This window comes from Rhinolophus sinicus, chromosome 1, assembly GCF_057876585.1.
Source record: "Rhinolophus sinicus isolate RSI-liver-muscle chromosome 1, RSI-T2T, whole genome shotgun sequence".
Taxonomy (NCBI): Eukaryota; Metazoa; Chordata; class Mammalia; order Chiroptera; family Rhinolophidae; genus Rhinolophus; species Rhinolophus sinicus.
The window spans coordinates 45,357,643-45,372,282 of record NC_142501.1 but is presented as its reverse complement, the minus strand read 5'-3'; the positions used below and the strand labels follow the sequence as shown (position 1 = coordinate 45,372,282).

At 34.6% G+C, this 14,640-nt stretch overlaps 1 protein-coding gene across 1 annotated transcript in view; it reads left to right on the top strand.

The window, feature by feature from the left end:
- SLC2A13 (solute carrier family 2 member 13) overlaps positions 1–14,640 on the top strand; it is a 309,333-nt gene that overhangs the window by 213,254 nt on the left and 81,439 nt on the right. The window contains exons 5-6 of the mRNA XM_019736318.3: positions 610–773; positions 5,697–5,817. Coding sequence (XP_019591877.2) covers positions 610–773; positions 5,697–5,817 — 285 coding nt within the window. The remainder of the gene's footprint in view (positions 1–609; positions 774–5,696; positions 5,818–14,640) is intronic.

Here is a 14,640-nt window from a genome sequence, read left to right as displayed (position 1 = left end):
ACCTACTCATGCAGATCATGCTAGAGACTTACCAAAGAGTACACTTCTCTAGGAAGCACAAAACCATTCTCATGTCCATCATGTCAGTTTTTCATCTCCTTCTGGGATGCCAGATAAATTGACACATTCTTCTTACTCCGTGTGTCCTCTTCCAAGAGATTCCTTACTTGTTTGTACCAGATTTTTGCCATTATATCTCACTTTCCTTATTATATGCAGCGAGTCTCTTTTCTCTTATAAGTACATCATTGCACAGTGTTTGATGACTCCTAATTTATTCCAGGGATTGGAGCTTATCCTTGATAGTTTTAGTGAAATTACCAGCTGCCCTTGTCCCTACTTGTGGGGTACATTTTACTTTTGAAGCCTGCGGCCCTCTCTCCACTTGCTTGAGTGTCTTGTCTTGATTATATAAAGTTCAAAATAAATTTATCTGAACAGTCTTTTTATCGTGATCCTTTAAACAGTTTGCATTAATTCCCACATTAACTTGATGTTATTACTGGAGCTACACATGGTTTTTTGAGGTCAGGTAGGTATTTTTCTTTACGAATAAGTCTGTTTCTTTGAGTAACTATCAGCAACAATTGTTTTATTCTTGCCTCACAGGTACTACAGTGCAACCATTCTGCAGATGTCTGGTGTTGAAGATGATAGACTTGCAATATGGCTGGCTTCAGTTACAGCTTTCACAAATTTCATTTTCACACTTGTGGGAGTCTGGCTTGTTGAGAAAGTGGGCCGCAGAAAGCTTACCTTCGGTAGTTTAGCAGGTATGTGGCTGGATGAGGAATTCAATGATAAAATTTTCTCTAATGATGACCCGTTAACTTTCCAAGTACAATACCAATACCTTCTGATAGCGTGTTTTTCACCAAACAATAGAATTCCCCTAGACAAAAAGCTTATTAAAAAGAACTTGGTGAATGTTATGATTTGTAACTAGAAACTAGAATGTGACTAATCATTAGAATTGTTAAGAACAATTTGAATCTACCGAGGGTAACATTTTGAGTTATTATTTTGAGTTTTGCTCAAAAGTACAAAAGTGACAGGAATAAAATCTTTTTGTTCCTCCTTGGTTGGAAGAAAAACTTGGTATTCATAAACTCACTTTTTAACATGTTTTATTTTTAAGTTTAGAATAATATGGAAGTAAATCTGGAACATTTTGTATCAAAACTCTACAACGGTGGAATATTAGAACCATATAATTTCTTCACAAAGCATGGACAAACTCTTTTTGTGTATGAACCAGGCCTAAATTCTAGGATAAATTCTGGTTCATTAAGTTTGTATTCTATGATAGCTAAATAAGATAAAACCTTTCTCGCTTTCAAGTATCTTTTGTCTTTAAATGCTGCCCATTTCATTTATCATTTCTCTGTAGCACAAGGGCTGTTTCACTTAACAGAAGAGACCATCTTTGCTAGTGTCTTCACATGATTGCATAATATAATTTCCTAATCTTTTTCATATGTACAAGCAGATTCCTTATCAATTGGCTGTCCTCTAATAGCTCCTTTATAAGTTTACTTAGAGTGAGGATACATTTTTCTATTAAAATTTAGTTTCCATCCCAGCATTAACTATATTCTATTTTAACCAAATTATGCCTAAAACATTAATCTAGTAGAACTGCTTTAGGCCCTTGTCCCAGATTGGATGAGAAAATACATTCTGAGTTTCATACTCAGTCATTAAGAACACAAGCTCTCTCCCACCCCTAACTCCAGAAGGAAGGGTGGAATGCTTCCACCCTCTGTTCTTGCCTAAGCCATGGAAGACCTTGAATCCAGTAATGTACGTTGAACTGCAGTGTCAACACTGAGGAAAAGCTGAGGGGAAGATTGTCTGGCTAAGAGCCACGTTATACAGGGAAGTGGGAGGGAAAGTGAGTAAAAGTGACGGTTTAAAAACATACATTTATAAACCTGTTACAGAAACCAGAAGTGTTTAGCCTAGGAAGAAAGTCTAAGGGGAGATCTAAAGGTATCTTATTCTATAGCATATGGTAGCTGTTAAGAGGACATAGATTTTTATTGAATGTAAGAACAATATTCTTAATAATCAGAGTTATCCAAAAATGAATTGGACTGCTTCCTTACAATGGTAAATTCTCAAAAACAAAACAAACAAAAAGTATTGATGACAATTAAGTAGTTATACGCTAAAAATAAATTTCTACAGTTGGTTGGAAATTGAATTTGCTTATACCCCTGAGGTTCAGGTCAACTCTAAGAAGAGGTAATAGCCACTTAAATTTTTTTTTTTAAATGGATATCCTTCGTTTTTGACAGGGCCTCGATTATTACCTTAAAAGCTCTGTTTTCAAAGTAGCATTTCAGATCTTAAATTTGGGATTTGACTTTTGAGATCTGGGGAATCTGTGATTTTGAGATCCAGAGAAAAGCCTTTTCTAGCAGCCTCTTTTCCTTCATTTGTTGCATTTTAATACTTTCTCATCGATTCTGCAGGATTTTGAGGCATTATGGAGCCAGACTGTTTAGGTTTGAATTGTGTGACTCTGAAGAAGGTTCCATTTTCTCATCTGTAAACAGGGATTAACTATAGTCCCTACCTTATAGGCTTGTAATGAGAACTAAACCCATTTATACACGTATAGCATTTAAAACACTGACTGACCCAGACAGTAAAGTGCCCAGGGCATTTTAGTTATTACAGCATTATTTTTGCCAAAGAGTGATTTTTGTTGTTGTTTTAACTATAATGTGAAGTCAATTTGCATAATCAGAATACAGGAACTCTCCTGACCACTTCCAGCTGATGTCATGTTTCACCGCTCAGTGTAGGCCCTCACCCTGAATGATTTCCAGAGCCTCCCCTGACTATTAAGAGAAAGTATTAAGACAGTTATTTGGGGGCAGAGACCAAGGGGTTTCAGTGACTGCTGCTTATGAGCAACCTGTAGGCATTTTACTTTCCTGCCATGTTCTCTTTTCAACCAAAACCACCAATACCCCAGCTCCATCCACAACCATACCACACGGTGATGCCTCCAGCTTGAGAGAGATCTTCCATCAAGTAGGCACCTGATTTCCTTGTGATATGGCCAATTAAAATGATGATATAGATATTACATTGGTTTAGGAGGTAAAAGGCCTGGTGTTTTTTCTCATAGACTTCCTCTTTACCTGTACAAATATGCAGTTCTGGTTTTTAACTGTGATCAACAAAGTCACACTAGAACATAATGACCAATGGACATTTACACCTTCAGAAGAAAACATATTGCAAAACAGCCGTTTTAGTGTACAATCATCCCTCCGTATCCATAGGGGATTGTATCCAGGACCCCCCAGCTGATACCAAAATCTGCAGATGCTCAAGTCTCTTCTATAAAATGGCATAGTATTTGCATATAACCTATGCGCATTCTCCTTAAATCATCTCTAGATTACTTACAATACCTAATACAATGTAAATGCTACGTAAATACTTGTTATACTCTATTGTTTAGGGAACAGTGACTCGAAAAAGAATCTGTACATGTTCATTACAGAACTATTGAAGCCCTAACTACGTAGTACACATCAGCAACAATGTAGCTTTTTCCCCCAACTATTTTCTATCCTTGGTTGGTTGGATGTGGCGTATTACTCCAACATGACCCACGTAATAGATGTTTATGTCCCTTTCTGATACCAGTTGATTCTGGGTTAGTCATAGTTTTATATCAATGTTTTTATTTTATTCATTTGTATGTAGATATATATTTGATATTCTAATAGAGCTTAGTATTAGACCACTGTTCTATTTAAATTTCTTAAATTAGCCTAGAATTTTTAAACCTCTGATTCAGTTTTGCTCCCTATTTTATGTTTTTATTATGATTTATTTTATTATAGTGGGTTAAAAATAGTGGGAAAACATATCAAAATAATTTTTGAATAGGTATTCATTCTTTAAAAATCGTTACAAATAAACTATATTTAACTAGACCTGGACAAAGAAACTCTTTATACAAAGAAATATAAAGTATATCGTCCATGAATAATTTTAAATATGGGACATTTTGTGGTGTTCTGACTTAGGATATTTTCAAAGCTTGCTTAGAGAACTGGTCTTCCTTGTAAATATTACAAATTTAATGACAACCTCTTGATTCTTTTAACAGAAGAAGGTTTATATCTATGTAACTTTATGGCTTATAAATAAGAAAGCCAGACACACTGTGTTATTTTCCTCCAGATATTTTGGTAGTGGAATATTTCTGAAAACATCACTTCTAGCCTGTCTCCATCAGGATTACTAGGGGTACTTATTTTAAAAGGTGGATTCTTGTGTCCTACCCCAGATCTTCTAAATTAGGATTGCTTCAGTTGGGATATGGAGCTTATGCACTATAAACAGATTCCACGGGTGATATTTATACACACAGCGTGTGTTCTATTAGAGTCGTGGGAAGGGAATCGTTTTTTCTAAGTATTTACTAATAATCTCAGCCCTGTACCAGGTTAATGTAACTTATTACATCAGATATTTTTGAGAATGCTATTTATCCAACACACTTCACTTCCTGTGGAGAACATTATTTGGTAGATATGATAACTTAGAAGGATCAGGAGTATCAATTGATTGATGATCTTAAATTGCTGTGCAATGAGCTATACTACGGCAATAAATATTTTTATTTAAACTTTAAAAGTTAATGTCAGGAAACCTATGTCATTATGTAAATCATTAAAAACTTAGTCATTCCTTTCCTGTATCATAAATTTATAAAACTTTTTTCATACTCTGCCTTTAGTTGACCTGACGGTGTATCAGTCTTATTCTGAATCTAAATCCCTACATCTAAATCAGACGTTAAATCGAGAGAGTATTCTATGTTGCTCAAACAACAGCAATTTTTTTAAAATAATTTGTCAGCAATAACTGTTTTAAAAACATTTTACGTAAAATATCTGTCAAAAAAAAACAAAGTAGAGCATGACCATTTTTATTTATTGTTGCATGGCTGCAACAATAGTCAGAAATTGGAAAACTTCCTTATTTACCATCAGATGTCTCTAAGGGACTCAAAAATGAGTCTTTTAAGTGATATACTTAATCACCATTCCTACGCCTTAAAATCAAAAACAAATATTCCAAGTACCAACGGGAAAGATAATGACTACATGTGTTATATCACTTCTGGCATCTTAAAGTCTTTTAAAAATCCTGCTCCTCTTTAGTAAGAAATGCTATTTCAACTACTTTTGAAATATTCAATTTGTTACTTTTTAGTTTACTGATTTGGGTCTTACATGATCAAATGTCAGTAGAACATTTTCTTGGCAATGAAAGAACACTTGTGTAAATCTGTTGCCTTGCATCTTCCTGACATGTTAGGCATTCGATAATGTTGGTTGCGCTAATTGATTTTGAGACTGTCAGAAATACAAGCATTTTGTTTTGTTTTGTTTTGTTTTGTTTTAAATCATTACCAATCTACTGCTTGCCTAGCAAATGTATTTGCTTGGAATCTCACTCTTGTCATGTCTTACAATGAATGTGCTAGTGAGTTTTTCTGATAATTTGTTATTAGGAGCATTTTTGTAATCCATTGAAGATAGATCAAAGTATTTTTCAGAGCTATGTCTTGCCAAACCCAGTCTACTTTGGAAGAATGTTGTCAACTATTCTTTGATGTAAAATGTTTTTTTGTTTTGTTTTGTTTTGTTTTGTTTTAGGTACCACCATAGCACTCGTTATTCTTGCTTTGGGATTTCTGCTATCAGCCCAGGTTTCCCCACGCATCACTTTTAAACCAGTAGCTCCATCAGGTCAAAATGCTACCTGCACAAGATACAGGTGAGATTTCGTTATGGTTCCCTTTCTAAAAATGCTAACTCTGAAAATGTCATTGTTTGCTTTTAACTTTTCTGAAATTTGAGAGATGAGTACAAGCTTGCTTATGGAAAAGGTAAGAAAATGGGAAAGGTGCTAGGGAGGGACCACCAGGCAAAGGAAAAGATATGTGAAGATACGAAGGTGGAACTGCTTAAGGAAATGTGAGTTGCTAGACACAGTTTTGGTGGTGTTTTTCTTGAAATTAATGTAGGGATTGATACAGAATCTAATTGATACAGAAATACTGTAGATTGATACAGAAATACTGTAGATTGATACAGAAATACTGTAGATTGATACAGAAATACTGTAGATTGATACAGAATCTAATTGATACAGAAATACTGTAGAACTATTTTAGGTCATACGTGACTCAGTAACATCTACATTCTAGCTGAAATAAATAACTTTAACCAGTAATTAAACTTTTCCATGATGTACATGTGTGATATAGTTGATTATCATCTGGATATTCTAACAGTTAATCTTTACTGAGTTCCGCAGGTATCCCCTCATTCATGTAAGCAGAAAAGAAAGTTTCCTCTCACTACTACTAGTTTTCTTCCTAAGGATGAGAAAGTGGAAAGGGAATGGTAGAAGACAGTGAAACGTGTTCTAATGGCAAGCTGCAGGTTTCAAAGCTCATTTAAGTCTAATGGTGCACACATTATGGGATAGATGGACAGAGAAATGGATAGATGGTCAGATAGACTAAAGAATGCCCAAATGAATTAAGATTCAGTGATTGAACAGATCAATTAATATATGTGGCAGCAGCGTTTCAAAGTTTTTTTACTTCATTTTAATGGTTGGAAAGACTAGCAACCCCTTTAAAACGTATGGGTAGAATGTGAATTAGCTTAAAAACAAAAAAATAATATTTCTTCAGCCTCAGGTAGATGGACACAGGTCTCACATAAAGGGGTAAATGATTTTATTAATGAATTTATCAATAATGGGTAAATGATTTATTAATTTTTAATCATGTATCCCTGTATGGAATTAAAAATTACAATTGATACACCAAATTCCAGTTGGAATCCACTTGGAGCTTCTGATTGAGCATGTATTTGTGGTGGCTTCTCATCACGTCAATGAGGAAGATATATATTATCATACCTTCCCAGTCCCAAACTGTGGTATCTGCTTGCCTTTGAAAATGAACAGGTATAGCTCCTCCTTTCTCATACTAATGAGTTTTATTTATTTATTGGCTTACTAATTGTTTATAATCTTTATCTTGTTCTAAAGAAGACTTAAATGTATCTTAATACAAGAGGTTAGCCTTAGCATAGACTCTTTATCATCTGGATAGTCTAACAGTTAATCTTTACTGAGTTCCGCAGGTATCCCCTCATTCATGTAAGCAGAAAAGAAAGTTTCCTCTCACTACTACTAGTTTTCTTCCTAAGGATTAGAAAGTGGAAAGTGATCTTTATTTGGACATCTCACCTCACTGCTAAATTGATAATAAAGCTGTTATCAGAATTCAGCAAGGTTTATTTTTGTTTCTCTTGATGTATATTTTAAGTAAAATGTTTTTAACACAGTTACCTCTGATAAATTATTTAAAAAATTGCTGTTGTTTGATCAAAACATAGATTCTGATGTCTGATTTAGATGTAGGGATTTAGATTCAGAATAAGACTAACACACTATCAGGTCAACTAAAGGCAGAAAGTCGGCCGAACAGTATGAAAAAAGTTTTATGAATTTCTGATACAGAAAAGGAATGACTAATTTTTTAATGATTTACATAATGAAATAGGTTTCCTGACATCAACTCTTAAAGTTTAAATAAAAATATTTATTGCCATAGTATAGTTCATTGCACAGTAATTTATGGTCATCAACCTATTAATCCCCCTGATCCTTCTAAGTTAATATCATCTACCTAATATGTCAAAGTAAAATTGTAATGAAGTGAGAAATGGTTCAGTCTCATTTTAGTCTTATCAAAAATGGGGAGCTATTTTTGAAAACTGAACCAAATTTCAGATGTCCTTTGGAAGTCAATGAGTATGAAAAACAATTGTTTATTATGTGCCTTTTTTCAGAGTAACATTAGTCTTTGTGGGAATTTGACAGTATGTATTTATAGTCTGAGTGATTTTATAAAATATTCCTGCCGTCCCTTTACTGCTTTTGTTGTGAAAACTTACCTGTACAGTTTTCTCCTTTCTGTAAGATAAACATGAAAAAGTCATGTCTGTCGTACCTTACAATGAGTAATGTTCATGCTATAAATAAATGTAGGTAGTATGCTTTCCCCATGGAATGATCCATATAGGAAAATTAAGCAAATAAAACATTTAAAAAGGAGAGTTGGTTTAATATTTATATTAAGAACATTGTATACCATTGGTAGGAGTGTAAATATTTTTCTCTGTTTTGGAAAGTAATATAGTTCTGCCTAATAAAAGTTAAATTCCTATGCTGATTGACTCAGCACTTTCACTTGTAGAAATCTATACACTATAGTGACAATTTATGTAATGCGTTCTGACTATAGTATGAGATTTAAGAAAGTGAATAGTTCAGAAACAGTGGTTCTTATTTATTTTATTTGTTCTTAAATTTATTGGGGGTGACATTGGTTAATAAATTATATAGGTCTCAGGTATACAGTTCTATAATACATCATCTATATATTTCATTGTGTGTTCACCACCCAAAGTCAAATTTTTCATCACCACATACTTCCTTACCCTCTTCTACCACCCCTCTCCCCACTTAACCACTGTTCTCTGTGTCTATAAGATTATTTGTTTGTCTTGTTCATTTCTTGCTTTCAGTTTTATATCCCACATATGAGTGAAGTCACGTGGTTCTCGACTTTTTCTGTCTGACTTATTTCATTTAGCATGATAATCTCAAGATCCATGCATGTCATTGCAAATGACATTATTTCATCTTTTCTTATGGCTGAGTAATAGTCCATTGTGTGTGTGTGTGTATCACATCTTTATCCAATCATCTATCAAATGTGCCACCATCTGAATAAAAGCTGTCACAGGGTACTAACTGGCTAGGAGAAATAACTTTAGTGTGGGTATCATCTAAATCATATATCTGAATGAGAACACACACATATATTCCTAATATAGCCTTCAGCTCTACACTCTCAAATTGCTGTTTTACTACCATTTTCTTATCCAATTAATCATATTTTCTTATGAGAACTATCCAAGCTTTGAGGATTTAAACCTTTCCTAGGTAAAACTTCCTTCAAATTTTTGACATTATTTATAAGTGTGATCTCAGTATATGCCAATCACTATCATAAAACCCTTCAAAGTAAACAAATATTTCCTAAAGTATACAATTGTAGAATTGCAAGGTACCCTTGCCTTCGGGTTTTCATCTCATCTCATTCATTCTTTCATGCATGCGTGCAGTTAAAAATATTTATGGAGCATCTACTCATAGGATTATAATAAGGATGCATTATTATATAAAAATCACCTAAAAACAGTGTTTGGCACACAAACATGACCCCATTGAGGAGCTTTAAGCAGGGGAGTGACTTGACCAGGTTTCCAATTCCAAACTCTCTCTGGGGGTAGGGATGCACAGAGAGTACCAACTGATATAGGGAGACTGGTTATTAGAGTTGTCTGAGAGAGGTGATCATTGCCTGGACTATGGTTGACATTAAAAATAAACAGGTAGACAAAGTCTAGGTATTTTTAGGAGAGAAAAATCAATTGGAATTTAAAATAATTAACTATTAGATCATGGAAATAGGATGGGGTAACTGAATTAGGCAATTACTATATTTTAGTAGGAATTGACAAGAGACTGCCTCTAATTCATCGTTCTTTTCCTTTCAATCGTTCTCAACTGAGAGTCTTACCTAGAATCATTAAAGGAGGTATTTAAGCTACCCATCTGTTATTTACACAGATCAGCCTCAGGAGGACAGTGGAGAATAGGTTAGAAACACTCCCCCAGGCGATCCAAAACAGTAGGTCCTGGAATGACTTCATTTTGTTATAATGCTGATGAGATGCCTTAGCAACTCTTGTTTATATCAATTAGCCTACGGTAAAATTGGTTTCATTATATGTCATTTCCCTTAAAGTCACAGACCCTCTTGACGATGTTAAGTCAGGACCTACTGTATGTCTTCCACTGAGAAACATTACCATAATGCTTCAATTTTTTTTTAACTGTCAACTTCCTTTCATTGCTTTTTTTTTCCTTTGTGAACATGTGAAACCAAGAGTACAAAAATAATGAATGTGGTTATTTTTCTATAGAGTAATATTTTCATGTTTTCCTCTCCACATGAAGTTTCCAAACATCCAAATTGATAAACTGTTGCTTCATTTTAGACCTCCCTGTGGTGGTGACACTGGTTTTGAGCAGCAGTATACACCTAACTAATTAATCCCTTCAGCAGTCATTTACAATAGAAATAATTTTGCATTAACTACACTTTTCTTCTCCTTTTGATGATTTAGCACACATCATTGGGATAGGCACTATAAGAGTGTTAGATTCAATCATAAAACTTTTATGAAACCATAGAAATGTACAGAAACGCTGTTAGCTCCTATTTTTCCCCAGTATTTAGCATCCTGGTGATAATGTATTTGTTTTCAATAATTCTTACCAACTTGACAATAATTATAGTATTATACTATGAATTGAAACGTTCCATTTTTATCGAATTTTGTTTTCTGCTTAGTGATTTCATTTAAAAGTTACCTATTTTACTTTATTTTTGGCCAGGTACAGGCTAATACTCCTTGAGGTGAATATTAATAAAACTACAGAAGAAAATATGTTACATCTGTTGAATAATATCCACAGAACTATTTCAGATGAGGATAAATATATGTAAATTGGTTGAAAAGAAAAATGAGTTGAAACAAAAATCTTACATAACCTTATCATGTACTCTTATCTCCAAATAATTGTACATGTATTTTGTTATAGCACTTAGTCAGTGCTGAATTTGACACCTGGAAAGGAAGATGGTTGAAGAGATTCTTGCAGGAAGTTGGCCACTTACAGTATGGGGAAGATTCATTGAGTTCTGCATGACCTTTTCATCTTGATGCCTAAGCTTTTGGCCAAGGACCTACAAAGCCCCCACAATGACAGAATCCCCTATTCAAACCTTGTGTTTTTGACAATCAGGAAGTGCTTCTTGGGAAGCTAGAAAGACAGAAAGCTAGAGTCTAGTTTACCTGTGCAAAGAGTGGGGAAAGAGCATTCTGGGAAATGAGAACATCATGTGTACCGGCCCTAAGCAAGGAGTGTGGCTTCTTCCGAGAATTTACCAGTGAGGCTGGGTCCTATCAAGCAAGCAAGAGAATGGCACAAAGATAGAGTAGATGGCAGGCTGGTTACAGAGCTTGCTGGGAGCTCATGAACCATGAGAATTTGAGATATCATCTTGGAATACTGAGAAGCCTTTCAAGGGTGATGAGAATGACATAATCAGATTTGTGTTTTTAAAAGATCACTCTGGCTATAGAGTAGATAATTGATTACAGAAGGACAAAGGGTGATGCAAAGAGACGAGTTAAAAGAACTAGGCAAGAAATAAAGCAACTTTGACAGTGGCAGTAGATATAAAGAGACTCGTGAGCTATTTTGGAGGGGAGCGACAGGGCTGGGTGATTGGTTGGATGATATATATCCAAGAACAAATGCTTTACACAGTTAGGATACGACTCAGGTGAAAGGAGTCCAGGTTTCTGAAACCTCCGTGTAATTCACTTCTTAGAAGCACAGTTTCAGGGACATAAATCTGGAGACTCTTTCCCTTGCTTTCCAGTAATTACAGCAGTCACATAGTAAGAATAATACTTAATATTTGCTGTCACTTATACTCTTATTTGAAATGTCATTTTGATTCCTTCTTGAACTCAAAAGACTTTTTGAGAAAAGCTCTTCTGAACTTGTCCAGTTAGGCCTAAAGTAACACAAAAAGGTGAAGGGAAAAAATGTGCATCTCTGATAACCCATTAGGTTCTCATTCTAGAACTCTGGTCATTGAAATGAACACATAAAATCAACCTGGAGTTTTGTTCACATTTCAAGTCAATCCACTTTAGACTATTATCCCTGTTTTGTTCTGCCTTCAAAAGGAATACACTGTCCAATACTGTGACAACAGTAGACATAATCATAATTAATGGAGTAATTCCTTATAACAAAGGCCAAAAAAACTTTATAAATAAAAGAAGTATTAAATGAGATTTCTAAAACAAACTGAACTATTCTCCTAAGTATAAATATAATGAAGATCATCTTCTTATAATCAAGATGTTGAATGAACAAGTGATGAAAACAGTTTAGATTTTAACAGTTAAACATGCTGACTTGTTAAATTGAGGTATTTTCCGTCATGTTGTAAAACCATGTTATGTAACTCCTAGTGCATTTTCCTTGTTTAAGAGGTGAGAAAATACCTATTGCTGTCGACCAATGTTTAAAAAAAAAAAAGCATAGCAACCTTGTTAAAAGAATCTCTTCAGTGACTGTAACTTTGGAAACTATTATTTTGGTTGACTGAATGGTTGGTTGGATAAGTGGATAGATGGACAGTTGGTTTTGAAAGAAGGTAGGGGATGCCAACTAAAGGAAGTTTTTAATATGATTTTTATCCTGGAACTTAGGTACATGTGCCAGAAAATTTGGCAAAACTTCGTTACCATAAATAGTTGATGATTTAGGAAGCTTCCAAGCCTTTGTTTCTTCAAAGTGTTTGTCCTTTACTCCTAGTCCTGGTTGTAGCATGATTAGTGATACATTTTTGTAGACGTGCTTGCAGACCCAGCAGTTGAGGTGTGAAAATCTTTGGGCATGCAAGGAGTCACATTTTGTTCAGGTAATTCTCAGTGAATTTTTTAGATTGTTCCTTGGTAGTAATGAAAGGGTGTTTTCCTAATATAAAAAGTAGGTAAATAACAAAACGAGATGGTATGACACATGCGTCTTGGACTATAATATCCAAGTTAAATGATGAATAAATGAGAAGACTACAAAAATGAAATCCTGTATCCTAAATAAACTGCTTTTAGAAACAGACAATCAGCAGTTGATTGTTGTATGCTTGTACAAAATTTAGCAAATCAGAGAATACAGCACCTTAAAAAAATATGTGTATTTGTAGTCAGTTCATTCTTTAGTAAACATTTTTGAGAACTGCAGTAGGTTGGGATACGGAAATTAAAGGGGGGAAAAAGAAGCCTCACTCTATATGGAGCTCACAGCTAGGAGGAAGAATGATACAAATAAATAATTGCAAAGCAGTGTGATAAAAGCTGGTGGATGTATCAGAGCATGTCTGGTCTAATTCACTTCTCATGGAGCCATCACAGAAGGCTTCCCACATGTGGGTTCTTCACCTTAACGTTATTCTGGACCCCTTATTAGAGTAATGTTTTTAGCTACATAAAATAAATTATATAGGAGCTCAAAGGAAATCAATTATATTGAAATATGATTACCAAACTCGTTTTTCAATGAGCTTGTTACATAGTAATGTATGTACTTATTTATTAACATATTAAGTAACAGCTCTAACTGCAGGTTAATACCATAGTTTCAGAACCGTGGTGAATATAAATGGTATTTTGAGATTTCTGCAACTACTGCAATGGGATATGAAAATAGATGATTTCCATCTTGTCAGTAGTTTATTGCCTACATTCATAATTGATGAATGCTAAATTTCAATAAAAGGTTAATGAAGTACAGATGTAATTTTTTTTCTAACCTGAGTTTCTGGGCTCTCGTAAGAACCCCTTACATAGGAGTGAGCTTGGTCAAATAATTCTTCAAGAGTGAGTGGGAGTTTCTCAGACCAATGAAAATAGAGAAGCCTCCCAGGGCATGATAGCAACCTGTGCAAAGATGGGATGGATGTGTGGCACAGATTTAATTATAAAGGTTGATAGTGCTGAAGAAAAGGATACTAATCACACGATGAGGTGGAAGGATAGGCCTTAGGTACTAGGTCAAGACGAGTGGTAGAGGGAAACCATCTAGCAGCATCAGACAGGGGAGTAACATACTAAATGTCAGCTTCCTAAGGAGGTTTCTGCATGCATTTTGGGAGAAGCCTCTGCCAGCCCCAGAGAGAGATAACGAGAGTCTGAAGTTATTGAATGATGGTGAGCTTGAGGACAAAGTTATCTTGGGAGATATGATTAGTAGACTGGTTAAATGTTAAAGGGAAAGAATTAGGAAAAAGGTGTTCAGGCAGTTCAATTTTATGGATACTCAGTGGGGGTTAAGAGACCCCAGGTGATATATCCAGGAGGATAGATGGACCATAATTCCAAGTATGCTTTTTAATTTAAAATAATAATAGTTTCTGTTAATTCCTCACTATATGCAGGCATCATTCCACATTTTTTTTAAATATTATCTCATATTACCTTTAAACTTCCCTAAGAGGAAGATACTATTTAATTCTATGGCTAAGAAAATAAGGCTTAGAGAGTTTATATAACTTGTCTAGAGTGATGTAACTGGTAAAGTGGAGAGCCACTGTGTTCTCTCCACCCTGCACACCCCACCCCCTGTAGTGAAACTAATGGCCTTTCTTTGAATATGTGTTAATGCTACCCAAATTCTATGAATATTATAAAGAAACTCTAAGTATCAGTTACCCAAGAAGCAAAGGGAAGAGTTTTAACTTCCACATATTTAAGTGCCAGGTATTTAAATACTGATTTTTATTTAACAAAACACTCCCCTGAAAATCAAGTATTAAATGATGAAAATTGTTAAAAACAGAGATACCTTAAGGAAATTCTG